The sequence below is a fragment of the Alosa pseudoharengus genome, unplaced genomic scaffold, assembly GCF_046254945.1.
Source record: "Alosa pseudoharengus isolate Yale_2024_CS ecotype anadromous, Long Island Sound unplaced genomic scaffold, YU_APseudo_1.1 YU_APseudo_1.1_scf_22, whole genome shotgun sequence".
Classification (NCBI taxonomy): domain Eukaryota; kingdom Metazoa; phylum Chordata; class Actinopteri; order Clupeiformes; family Clupeidae; genus Alosa; species Alosa pseudoharengus.
Window position 1 is genome coordinate 15,055,206 of NW_027468680.1, and position 14,483 is coordinate 15,069,688.

At 43.2% G+C, this 14,483-nt stretch overlaps 1 protein-coding gene across 1 annotated transcript; it reads right to left on the reverse strand.

Annotated features, from left to right (window-relative positions):
• Window positions 1-7,404: 7,404 nt before the first annotated feature.
• Window positions 7,405-10,986, reverse strand: mycla (MYCL proto-oncogene, bHLH transcription factor a). The gene is made up of 3 exons (XM_076300698.1): window positions 10,654-10,986; window positions 9,356-9,984; window positions 7,405-8,683 (listed from the first exon to the last, which is right to left on the reverse strand). Exons 2-3 carry the CDS (start codon window positions 9,933-9,935, stop codon window positions 8,022-8,024), a joined length of 1,242 nt encoding a protein of 413 aa, XP_076156813.1. The 5' UTR covers window positions 9,936-9,984; window positions 10,654-10,986; the 3' UTR covers window positions 7,405-8,021.
• Between the last annotated feature and the right edge of the window lie 3,497 nt (window positions 10,987-14,483).

Here is a 14,483-nt window from a genome sequence, read left to right on the forward strand (position 1 = left end):
AAAATGCTGTAGACTGGATGCATGGACAGGAGGCGCGGCACACCCCATACAAAAAGACTGCTGTGCTATGACCTATGTAGTAAAGTGTAGTTGTTGTCTACTGTAGTTGTAGACTACATCTTCCACATTATCTTCTTGTGTCTTTGTATGGTTATGGTTATTATGGTAGGCATAGCAGACGCTTTTGTCCAAACAGGTGTTTTGTTATTTGTATGTCGTTTTGGACAAAAGCGTCAGCTTTAATGCTGTATTTGCATGACGTTTGTTTGAAAAAGTAATTTAGACGATTTCATTGTTACATGCTGATACAATAGTATGTGATGTCTTAAGACTGTCATAACAAACAGACATTTGCATCAGGGTAGACAGCATTTGGCGTATTCTTGCAAATATGACCACTTTCTCTAATTCAGCTGTTGTAGGCTACTTGCATTCAGTCACCACTAGAGGACAGCATCTGAGCATCTTGGGCTCCTGGAAAGAAGATAAGGTAAATATGACATCAAATGACAATTATACAGGCCTATGGTAACATGAAATTATTTTAATCTATAAAAAATTACTTCAGAATTTTGGAAGTATTTGTACCAGAATAATTCAATGGGATGTGTAATTATGAAATATATACATATAACGACAATACGCCTATTTAACTTCGTGACTTATAGCTGATCCAATAAAGCACTTTGCTCTGAATTATGTAGATTTGAGGGGTATTGGAAGTATATGGTTTAGTGGAAACTACCCCGGATAAATTGAGTAAGTTGTAATCCCTTCTTTAGAAGAGTCCAGCTTTGTTTTGCTAGGAGAATGAAGCCATTGTGCTCTTATTGGGGTTTACCATTCTTAGTTGACTTACCCAGACTTGTCACTAAACTGCATACTCAGAATCTGAATTCTGGTACGAATCATATTCATGTAACCTTCATAACAGAAGTTTGGACTACATGGCCCTTTAAGTGAGCCTGCTTGGCAGCGCCCATGAAAATGAATTTGCATCTGCTTTGGCGGGAGATTGCTATGGCCACACCTCTGCACTGCAGAGTGGAGCCGGCCGCGGGAAGAACAGTTATTGCAGCAGCCGGGTCTTGGCTCAGACACAATGCAGAGTCAGAGGGTTCCACTGTCCAGAAAATTCTATGATTGGATTCCTTCTAGGAGGGATCTGCATTCTTATTCTTTAACCAACAGGATCTGTTCAAATGTCTCCCCCAAGTTCAACGCTCATTTACACTGGTGCAGATGTGTTTAGCCTGTGCAGTTTTGAGTTTTGAGTTATGGAGAACACTGATTATGCACAAAATGTCAACAGAAATTCTCTTTTCAAAGATGGTCATCTGTCTTACATAACCACAGTGAGTGAGTTGTCTGAAATTAGCCCTGTAGGTGATTACCAAAAGGAGCTGTGAGGTCTCAACACGTCAGATGTCATACACATTTCCACCACTATGGGAACTCAAGGTAACTTCCACAGCATGACTGGCGTAACCACAAGTAGTTTTAAAAGAGAACACCTCGCACAGCCTCACTAATCAACAGACCCAACAGAGGAAGCCATCTCTCAGATCTACACACATGAAAGTGCACACACACACATACAGAGAGAGAGAGAGAGAAACACCAAATGCAGCAAGCAGGAAATGACTGTTTTCTCTGTGAAGCTCAGAGAGAGGCACAAAGTGAGCTGTTATATAACAGGCAGTAGTCAGCAGACAGCATATCTGCACGCTCACTCCCTTATACTGATCCTACTGACCTACATGAACACGCACACATTCTGGAAGCATGTACACATCATGTTTTTACTTGTCTCCCATTACCTTTTCACATAAAATCCACTCATAAACAAAATGGCCGTGTAAACCCATTTACTTGATTTTTTCATGTCAATTTCAGGAACAGAAATTTTAGAAAACATGTAATAACGTGGTCATATTCAAATACATATAAAAGTATACATTTGTGCCAGACCAACTTTTGACATACATTGAAAATGCTTATGTAATGCTGTTATTGTAGCTATATATAGGCATGTGAGTCCACAACAATGTTCCAATACACACTTACAGTGACCTAGAGACAGCTGGGGGCTTTACCCTTGAAATGAAATGTAATGCCTCCACACCCTGAACATGGTATTTATGCCTTTCAGTTGTAAAATTACACACATACTCCCTTGATTTTTCTCTGTGTAAAACAAACGGTTGACACAGAGACATATTTTGATGGATGATAAAAAAAAAACTATTTGGCTAAACCCTTTCTAAAATCATGTCCAAAGTGTTAAAATGTCCAGTTGAGTAGATCGCAACAGACACCTTCCAACTGTGGGCAAAGCATTGTATGTGCACTGGTTTTTCTAACTGTAAAACAACTGCTCTCTCTCTCTCTCTCTCTCTCTCTCTCTTTATCTCTCTGTCTCCCGCCCTCTATCCCTCACTCCCCATGATGCATGGAGGTTAAGGTGCAGCAGGGGGGTCATGGGTGAGGGGCTGTTAGGGTTAGGTTCTCATTGATGCCTCGTTACAGACAAAGAGCAGGAGGACAAAGGGATCTGTGAGAAAAGCCCTGCGTCACACCCATGCTGTCTGGCCAGAGAGGCCCCTCAGCCAATCAGGTGAGGCAAATTCAAACGATGCAGCCATCTCCCAGGCGACCACCAGCAGCATTAACAGTGGGGCAAGCTAGCACACAAAGCAACATCTGCTTGCCTGCAAGGAGAAAGGCACTCAACAGAAACTCAATCTCAATCCACACGCTCTATTGCCTGAGACAAGGCTAGAGTCTGTAACAAGATCTCCACAAAGTACCATTTTCCATTTAAGCATTTTCAAGAGGAAGTGTGCCTCCACATGAGTTTCAAAGGCCATCAGTTAGCAGATACAGAGGAAGACTCCTCAAGTATTTTGGCTGTTGTCAATTACTGCTTAACGGTCAAATTCACACAACTGCACATGTGGTCATTTTATTTTCTCAATGAGGTTATGCCCTTCATACGACAACAACATTCCACATTGTGTCACGGTATGTTTTTATGAATAACTAGTTTTGGTATCATATTCAAATTAATTTTGATGGTATATTATCATATGAAAGACAGATACGTGTAATTCTTCCAGGACATACTGTAGTTATCCTATACAGGATGGAACGCTGCTAAAAATCTAAGGCAAGCTTTCACTCCTCAACAATACCAAGTATGTTGCTAGTTTAAGATGCTTTAATCAGTTCCAACTGCACTGTTGGTGGTTTTTGATTTTCCATGCCTTTTAGGTAGTCACTAGTTGCTAATTCTAGCACTTATCACCTGACTAGAACTGACATTACATTATTGTACTCTACCTTTAAATTGTTTTAAATTGTTCTAGAATTGTTGTCTACCATGTTGTAAGTCGCTTTGGTTAAAAATGTGTCAGCCAAATGTAATGTAATGTAGTTAGCTTGGAGACCCTAACTCCTCACTGCTTCTTTAATATAAAAGTGCATTTTCAAGCACATATGTTCAATAGGCACACAGTTTTGAGCAGATGAAAGCTGGCACGCCATTTACAGATGCATAGGCCTGCTAAAAGCACCCATATGGCATATTGTATTTCTCTTGCTTTCCCTCACTCAGTCCATTACTCAAACACATGACCTTAAACTACCTTAGGAGGTGTGTGTATGTGTGAGAGAGAGAGTGTGTGTGTGAAAGAGAGAGAGACTGAGACTTTGTGACAGTGCATGAAACATACACACATGTCAAATCTAATCCAACAGAGTAACAACAACAGGGAGGGAAAATAATACATGGGAGCAAAGATCAGAAGTTATGCAACCCAGAGCACATTTGTGGAAAAGGCTTAGAGACACAACAAGCCCTTTCTAGGTTTAAACTGTCAAATCACTGAATCTCCCATCATTCTCTGACTCTGATGCTGCAGAGGGGCAGTCAATGTAAAGCTGGCCCTGGATCCTTGGTGACTTCATGACAGTAGCCCGGTCAGGCCCAGATGGTGGTGGCGTTTCAACTAATGGGATTAGGATTATCTTCTGATTAGGTTGCGATGCTGGGAGCCAATCCCATCCTCTGACACGCTGACTGACTAGTCAGACTTGAATGTGTGTAAAGTCTGTATGTGTGTGTGAGTGAGAAAGAGAGCTACTATTTCTGTTATGTCGTCCTCCTTCCACCTTTGCTGTTCTAGCTTTCTTAGAGTTGTCCTTGCAGCAGATCCAGCTTTGTGAGCCTCTCCTCTGTTCAACAAACTGGGGGTGTTTAAGCCTTTTCCTCTCCAATATCAATTATTCAATATATGAAAAGCTCTATCTCCACTTCACTTAGCAAAGAACATGGTCATAAAATCTTTCTGTATCCCTCTCTCTTTCCCTCCCTCACACACACACACAGACACACACACACATAAACGAATTCACAGAGACACACATATACACAGGCAGACCTTCCTGAGTATGCATAGCTGCAGCTAGGTGGATAGAACGCAATGTAACAGCACTTTGACTGCACATGAACCCAGTGATCCTTCTTACATAACACGGGCCTCGGGAAACAATGACCTACAGAGCACAGAATGTGTTTACAGTGTGTGTGTGTGTGAGGGAAAGAGAGAGAGGAGAGAAAGTGTGTGTGTGTGTGTGTGTGTGTGTGTGTGTGTTTGTTTGTGTGTATTCGATTGTGTGTGTGTGCTGTGCCCACAAAAATCTCTGATCTGTGTCGAACTTCTCCTCTGAAAGATGCACTGACAGGCTTTGTTTCTTGTTTTTAAGACAGCCGGGGCAGACAGACAGTTGGAGAATAATAAAACAATAGTAAAATCAAATGGCAACGGAAATCAGATAAGCCACCCAATTCCTGATGTGCCTGCAAGCCTTCTTTCTGAAAGACTTCCGCATTTGCGAACACAGGGATTGAATAACAACAGTCAGAGAACCGGGAGTAAACATAGAAAGAGCGGGAGAGACAGTAGATGTGTGAGGAAGGTGTGTGTTTGGGAGAGAGGGACAGAGAGAGAGAGGGGGAGGGATTCCATTGGCCTTATTAGGATCAGTGGACTGCCAGACTTCCTGTACCACAATGGAGATGGAATCTAGGTCAGTGGGCAGAAGTGGTGCTAAGAGGGCTGCACTTTGAGCGCGGGAGAGATAAAGAGAGAGAGTGGCAGAGAGAGAGAGAGTTAGAGAGGGAGAGAGAGTAAAAATAGACACACTGAAGTATGTTTATCAAACAATTCTCACATTTCACTAAGGTCTCCACACAGGAAGCTTGTAAGACAGATTATATAACTTTTTAACCATTTGTGAGCAGCACAAATCTATTCTCACGGCACACAGGAACAGCAGGAGAAACTGTTCAAAAGCACAACTTCTCCCAGAACAACAACGACAACAAACGGCTAGCAGGCTTCCGGATGTGCTGATGTTTCCCATCAGTCATTCAATCCCTCTACTCCTCTCACTTCCTCCTTGTTCTCACCCCTCCCCTCTCCGCTCCTCATCGGCTCTCCCACTTCACCAAATCTTTTTGGCAGTTAGTACTGGATGAAACCCTCAAATCATCAAAGGATAAACCCGAGGCCAAAGCCCATGTTTTTACTTCCGTTTGTACTATGACAATAGACAATTGGGGCCAACGGACAAACTGACAGAGAAATGACCTGGGCAAAGTCTAGGAACAGTGTAAACATTAAATCCAAAAGTGGAGCACTGGGAGTTGTCTCTCTCTCACACATACACACACACACACACACACACACGCACACATACACACACACACACACACACACACGCACACACACACAGACACACACAGACACACAGATATTGTAATATACATCTGTAAGTAATACACTATCAAATAAGACCCCATGTTCCATGTTATGAATACAGAGGTACAAACAAGGGTGTCACAGAAATCAGTTGTGAAATCTTTTCAGGGAGTTGGTTGATTGGAAGTTGCACAATTCACATGTATATTGTCACAGCAGAGACACGTGTGTTGCAATCACAACACCCGGAAGCAGCCGGGGAGAAAGAGCCGCTTGTGTTGGCTTCTCAAAAGCCCACTCTGGTCCCCAGCTCCACCAGCAGACAGGAATGCCGCAGCTATTCAATGCATGGCATTAGGCGGGTTTTGTATAGGAGCTCAACAGGACAAACGCAGAGAAAGCAGGCGGTTGGAATGGAGTGTCAGGCTCCGGCAGCCTGCAGCCTGAATATGCATGTGGGCCGTGATCGATGCTGGAGTCTGGCAGGGGAAGTAGAAAAGCTGGTTGGTGAGGACAGAGGAGTTTAACAGCCTGGACTGAATGGCTTCACACTGCACAACTAGACACGGGAGTTTGACTTAACCAGTGACATGGGATTGAAAGAGAAAGTAGATGTCCAACAGCAGCAAAAAAGAAAGAGTTGCTTTTTTCGTTATTGTGTGAATTGCAGGATGTGGCTCCTAAATCTTGATGTTGTCTGATAATAAAGGGAGGCGAATCAAAGTCTCTGTTAAGAGTATTGACTTGATTCAGACAATGGTGTGGATGGCTTCCTGGTAAAGAAGGTGAAAGGTGTTCTGCATATTCTTAGGTCTATGAATTGAAGGCACCCTCTCACTCTCCTCTCATTTAAATATTCCCATAGATACAACATATTTTCAAGGTCCAGAACCCTTTCTGGTAAATCACTATCTAGAGTGCTACAGATTATCCAGTTTTTAATCCAGTATTTACAGTTTAAAACATCCCGATTCCCACCCCACTGAAAATTGTTTTCAGTATAAAACATTGTGTGGAGCAACACATTCTTGTAAACATATCTGATGCACCCAAACAATGCTGATTAAGGTTTGACACAAGATTCACGGGACCTTGGCACTTTCTAGCAGAATCTCTTTCCTGTATGCATGAGGGCAAATCATGACAGTTGGTTAAGTGATAAACCAGTAGATCAGGTCTCAAACAGGATACATTACCGGCGGTTTCCAACATCCACAAAAAGTTTCCAGAGCCACACCCTCACGAATCCAGCGCGGCTTTTCTAACACACACCTGCGTTTGCATGTGTGAAAATAAAGAGGGCTGTTGTAGGTGTGGGACAGGTGCTTGCAAAGGCTTACTCGCCTGCTTGATACTACCACAGTGATCCACTCTCCATATGTTGCAACTGTAACTTAATGCTGGCAGCACCTTGAGCCAAAGGCAAGCTCTCTCTGCAGCACAATGTAGGACAGTTGGCTCCAATACTCTTGCAGTCAAGTGGCCAGCTTTCCCCACTTCCCTTATGTCCTTTACATTGGCGTCTGATGGATGAGTGATCAGACAAAAGGGGTCTATTCCATTAGCACGGAGACCAAAAACTTTGCTGGGATGATTATTCACATAATGGACACACAAAACCACAAATACAAAAGTAAAGTAATGGTAGTGGATTTTATTTAACACCCATTCTGATTGGTGTTCTTTTTTTAGCAAAATATATTTCATCTTAAGTAGTCGTGTAGTTTCTATACAGGTCAAGAGGTAGTCCTCAGATAGAATCTGTATTTACAGTGGCATTTGTACAGATGAAATTCATAACAAAATGTGCAAGTTTCAGAGTGATTTTGTACAAGCTCTTCTCTATACAAACAAACACACACACACACACACACACACACCTGTCCCACTGAAAACTCCAACTTGCCAATAGAGTTAAGAATCAACCCCATAGACAAGGCCTAAATCTATGGTTCACCGCAAAAGGACATCTTCCCACATAGAAGTCCATGGCCAGAGAATGTCCAATTAATGTACACCCTTCCATAACAAAAACACAACCTTTTCTCCCCCAGCGTGGCACATGTCGAAAAGCAACGTCCGTTTAGTGCCTCCCCAATAGCCCTGTTGGTTTCACTTCAGCCCATGTTCATGTGTGGTGTCCTTGTGATATTACTCAGCAACCAAAGGCTCTTGCACTGTAGTTTGGGGAGGGCTGCTCTGGCATGTTACTCAAGTAGGGACTGTTAGCATTTAGCATCCAGCATCCCTGCTGCTCTAAGTGTTTGTTGTGGGTTTGCCTTTCTTCAGGCTACTGAGGCGGCGCAGGAGCTGCTGTTGCCGAGCCCGCAATCGCCTCCTCTCCTGGGCCTGGGCGTGCTCGCGGGAGTGCAGCTGCAGCAGGTAGTCCACGGCCCGCGTGAGGATCACCACCTTGGGGGTCTTGGTGGAGTCGGCCAAACTGGGGATCTGGTCGCGGAGGGCCAGGAAGCGCGAGCGCAGGTCCTTGCGCCGCTTGCGCTCCATGAAGTTGTGGTTGCGCCGCCGCTCGCCCATGGTGACATCTTCGGAGTCGGAGCTGTGCGGGCTGTTGGGCGACGAGGAGGAGGAAGAGGAGGACAGGTGATCCTGTTCCAGGTGGGGCCGCTTCCTGGATGGGAGGCCAAGGTCAATGTCGTCGTCGTCATCATCATCATCATCGTCATCGTCGTCGTCGTCATGGTTGCAATCACCATCACCGTGTTCTGCATCCTCGTGGTCACTGTCCGGTGATGGCGCCGCATAATTGTGTTGCTGCCGGTGCACGGACACGTGGAAGCGTTTGGTGCCGGGGCCATGAGGATCCCCGGTCACCGTGATGGTCACAGGGACAAGGGTTCTGTTTGGTCGGCTCTCCACAGTTACCACATCAATCTCATCATCGTCTTCATCGTCATCATCTGAGATTAAGAGAACACAAACTCAAAACACTGCACCGAAACCATACACAAGTTTTTTATTGACGATTAGTAATGTTTCAATTCTAACAATCACAACAACTGCAAAAGTAGGTTTATTTAATCAGATCTGACATGCATTCTGCATCTAGCCCATAATATTTAAGCAATCAGGTCCTTGCTCAATAACATTCACGTTTCTGGACAGCAGAGCAATTTTAAAAAGCAACACCGTTAAAAAGTACTTGGAGTGTCCATCGCTGATATCCAACTGTTCTAATAGCTTCCATTTGGACATAAAGTGTGAGGTGCAATTAAAGTGGATCCCAATTTCTTTAGGTCTGCAAAGGGTGGGTCTTATGCAGTTGTAGACTACCATGCTTCCAACCCATGACAGGGCGTGGCTCTGTATAATATCTTAACTGGGTGTGGAGTTTGCGACTACTGTAGGCCAAATCTCTTGCCAATCAGTCAATATGTGCAAATGAGATGCGAGACATGGCGGGATGAAAGTGCATGCGGTCTGAAACTGGTGCAGTTATATTTAGGCTCAGGTTTAGGCGTTACTTCCTATAGTGAAAATCAACTGAAACGTAGTTGCACATCGCCTGTTAAGGGATTTAAGCTTTCCCCAAAGTCTGGTAATCTACTTTTACTGCAGGACCGATTTCTTACCAGACGTGTCAGCACGAGACTCTGACCCCGAGGATGCCATCCTCTTAAGGTTATTGCAGGGGATGTTGAGGACGGCAGTCGGGTTCACGCAGTCTCTTGCAGGAGCACAGATGACGGTCGTGTCAGCCACACTGTTAGTGGCCTTTGCGGTGAGGGCACTGGTTTGCATGCTGGGGAGAGGTCTGATCAGTGGGCGCTCACCCACGACTTTCTCCAACCGATGACTTGCTGAAAAACCACTCCACATGCAGTCCTGGATGATTATAGAACTAAGGTTTCCAAAAATGTCTTTAGAGTCAATTTTGTAGCATTCCTCAAAGTCTTCATCTTGTGCCAAAAGCTTGGAAGCCCATCCCAGTTTATCGGGTGACGGCAGCACAGCAGCGGCATCGAGTGTCCGTGTGGGAGACATGGGCGGGGTGGGCAAGAGTTCGAATTTTTTCCATATATCCTCGCTCGGCGCTGTAGATTTAAAGAAATCCTCTTCAGTGTCAAGGCGGTCGTAAAAATAATGTTGATAGCGGTCAAACTCCATTTCCCAATTATCACGAAACGGCGCTATAGCGTTGGCTCCGGGCATCTCATGAGTGGAAGAGCAACTTCAGTTCTTATTCGCAACTTCTCACCGTCTAAAGAGATAAAGGGTTGTATTTAGAGATTATCAAGATAACATTGAAGCTAGTCGTTCACATTCCACTTCCTTGTAGGCTATAAGAAAGGCCTTGCTGGAGCATGGCTTTAATTAAATAAACTAATGCGTCCTAATATGTGTTACAGAAACAGATAGGCTAGTTATGAAAATGCAGCGATTCCACATTCTTGCCAGGAATAACCTGCTCCCAATACAAATGTAACATTGTTGAGGGGTAAAGTTCAAAAATAATCTGGTTACTTAGTTTGCCTTTTGACGCAACTTTGTAGGTTACACGGTGTCCCACTGACCGGCAAAAGTAGGCGTTGCGATTAGCCTACATAGACTGCGTTCTAACTACCGGTAGTGCGACATAAGAGCAACACAATAAATTACGGCCGCTCCCATACCACATGCTGCAAGGTTACCTAAACACTGTAGCATAGAGATAACATAACGTTTGTTGCTAAACTGTATCTGGCTCCAGACCACACACACGATAATTTCAAAATGCTATGAGGATTTAGAAAGTCCTGTGTGGCAGCTCTAGACAACCACTCAATTGTTAAAAACGTAAAACAATAGAACCCAATGTTCAGCAACTTAATGAAATCTTTGTACGGGATATGTTGCTTTGCACAATATTGAAAAAGACTGGAAATCTTACCGGGTCATTGGGGCTGCAATGCACCGTAACACAAAATATCTTATCGATGGTAAAAGCACATCCGCAAAGAAATAGTCAGCTGTGCGTAAATATACAATAGCTGCAACGTATTCCGTGAAGTCGCCCTTTGTAATACTTCGTCGATTGTGGGCTATTATAAAAGTCCTTGAGCAGTCTGCGAGAAATCAGCTGACGTTGACCAACGTCTCAAATAAATTCCACAACACGATGCAGGTTTCCAAAAGCCTTGTGGTTATTATCAAATCCACCCCGATATTTTCACAGCTCCGTTTTTACCCACGCTCTGACTTTTACGCATATCGCATGCCGCGTTTTCCCGCCAGTGCGTCTTAGGCTTTGTGGAGAACAGAGAGGGTTATTTGCATAAAGAGGGCGGAGAATAATGTCCAACCGCGCCTATGTTTTAAAGAAGCAGGCCTATGATCTTACAGCCGCAGTGAGTTGCCTGAAAACCGACGCCCTTATAGCAATGTTAATGACCCTTGTGTTATTTTGGTCACACAACGTATTTTTTGGTTTTATTGTAACCAAACCAACCACAGTGAAAAGGTACCATGTCATAATAACTTTTCTCTGATTGTTTGATTTATAATCTGATTGTTACAGGGTGGATCCCTGGAAATAATTTAAATGCATGCCTGAGATTTCACCCCATATTCATATTTCCTAAGATCGAGCTCACATGCGTACAACGTGCGTGTGTGTATAGGGAGGGGCTCCTTGGACACATAATCTATGTGCTCAGTAAATTCTGTCTGGCCCCCTGTTGAGAATATTGTACATCAACCGTCAGAATGTCCTTCTAGTATTCAGTGTAGAGTTGTTTCAGAATGCAGAAGGTTCAGAAGGTTCATTAAAATAAATGAGTTGAGTTTTGAGCATGAAACTGACAGGGTTTTCATAATTCCATGGCTTTTGGTACTCTCACACATCTCTTCACATTTAACAAGTTTCCCCCTTATTTCCCCCTTATAATATGACCCTGATTGCACTGAGCATTCCGATCATTTTATTCAAGATAATTGAATTGTCTTCTGAGGTCATTTATGAGTCCCCAACTGTTCTCCAAGTGCTCTTAAAAGCTCCATGCAGGTGATGTGACTTGTCAATTAGGTGCTAATTAGGGTTCTTTACATTTGAGAAAGGACCACTGGCCCTCTACCTCTGTGCCCAGTGTGAAAGCTATGGAATGAGGATGCCTGGGCGGTATGCCCTGTTCACAGTGGGGTGATAGGAGCAATGGCAGGTATGTAAAGCTACTGAACTGAAAGACAAGCAGTGGAATAGAATGAGAATGTGTTCAAATTCAAGGATGGTGAATTCCAGGTTGCTTTTTAGCTGTTCTCTAATATCATATAGCTGTAGGCTGAAAGTCTTGACATAAATGTCTCTTATTTTGAAAAGAAAGCATTTTTGTACCACTTTGCAAATTTCACAGGATTTTGCTCCAGTTGGAAGGAAATGTGAAATATCACAACTCTGAGACATGCAGGCTCACTAGCTCACTAAGTTCTCAGCTTCTCTCTATAAGAGTTTAGTTTGTTTGAAAATTGAATAGAATGCTATGTCTTCCCATCCCCCAACATAAGCCCTCATACTGGTATGTACACACACACACACACACACACACACACATGTACACACGCCCATATACAACACACAAGCTAACGATTAATGACAAACCGTTGTCTCGTGCGGACCTCATGCCTGGCACACCCCCTTGCACACTCTGCTTCAAGCTGTTACCCCAGCCACCACAGAGTTGACCAGACAAAGGTCAGGCAATAGACCAGCGCAGGGGTCACCATCACCTAGCCACTTACTATAGACTAACAGATTTTGCTTAACACATGGGTCAGTTATTTTACTCATCAGATTCACCTCATATAGATCCATCACTTGACGCTACAATGGTTGAGGATAAATTAAGAACACAGTTTGCTTGAGGATTAATTTTTCTCACTGTTTAAGTATTAATTCCAATGATAGCCAACATTACTTGGGTTTTAGTGTGACTTATATTGGCTCAGATTCTCATACCTGAACAAAGTGTGCACAACAAATGTGTTTGGGGCTACTGTTTTCATATCTTAAACTGGCAGATTATGATCCTAATACCAAACAAAAAATGCTAATTAAACTTGTGCATGACAATGTATTTCTCCCTCAATTAGTTTAACATTTTGACTAAATAATGCAACACATATTGAGACATGTAGTGTTGCACTGAAAGAAGGGACCACTCATGGTATGAATAGAATATAAAAAAACATTTTATCATTGGATAGAAAAAAAACATTTTACAGTATTATTCATTGTTTTTGCAAACTAGGGGTTTATGCCCATTATCCACAGTGAAAGCTACTGTGTAAATGATCAAGACAATCTGATGTACTTCACAACTTTAGAATGTAGAAAACTCAGCAGCTGCTTAAACTCTCATACTCTCCACTCTTCCTCTATTCTCAATCTCCATAAGTCTCTCTCTCTCTCTCTCTCTCTCTGTTTGAGCCACCACTTCTTTACCCTGCAAAAGAGAAACACGCATACTGAATTGTTCTTCACAACAAAGCTCCAAATCAACAATGCCCTCAAAGGACTCATCCAAGACCTCCCCTCCAATCCCATCCCCCCCAAACCAGCTACAGCTGATGCTACATCCTACCCCCTCAGTCCCGCACCTTCCCCCACGCCTACCCACTTCTGGTGAGCCCTGTGCATATGAACAAAGGGAGGTGCTGGGAGAAGTGGTGAGTGGAGAATCAGCTGTGGAGGAGAGCCCGATGAGGCCACTCTCGTGGTTTTTCACAGTTACTCACAGGTTTTTACTCATCTCCAAAAGATGTCAATAGATGAGCTCCTGATGGGGAAAGCTGGTGTGAATCTTGTCGCCTTCAACCAGTGTGATAAAATTCACACAGAGCTATAAACTGTTGCGTTGATGATGTGTTTTGCAAAGAGAGCTCATCGGAATACATATGGACATATCATTACTTTATCATGTCCATATTACCTTTGCAGAGACTTCATAGGAGGAAAATCACAAATGGAATATGTCAAATACCAGAGAGTAAAGAAAAAATTATGCTATATATCATTAAAAAAAAAAAACCAAAGACACAAACTTAGCTCACTGCTTAGATTGGCAAGCTAGGCACATGGAGAGTAATGAACACTCATATGACTGTTTAAATATTTTATGACAAGGACAGGGTTTGTACCTAATGAGGGAGAAAATCCTTTCTATGGTCATTCATTTTGTGTGTGAGAATCAGACTGAAATTTCTCCCATAACCTCCAACACCATGGCCTTTCACCTCAACCTCTCACCCCTGTGACACCACTACCACCCACTCTAGATGTCATGTTAAAATGACCAAAATACCAGCACACCGAAGGGGAGAGACCACGAGGGCAGAGAAAGACAGATCCTGAGGAAAGAGAATCCTCCATAGTAAAGACAACAGATAGGTCCTAAGGGGCATTCCTCCACATGGTGATTGCCCATCTCAAACAGAAACAAAGCCAAATCATCCCCCTCCCCCTCCATAGAGATGCACTGGAGCTTCACACTGTGATCTATTCATTTCAGAGTCCTTTTCAGACTGATCGTTGACATTTGCATTTATTCAAAACATATCCATGAGTGTAAACAATTAAGTCTATGGATAATCTTACTTAAGGTTTGTCAGTTTTGCCAAGTACTGTAGTCACAAGTGTCCTGATGTTACACTGAGTAATCAAACAAAGGATGCGGAACCACCCTAACAGGAAATCTGTTACACAATACTCTTCTGGCAAATCAACAG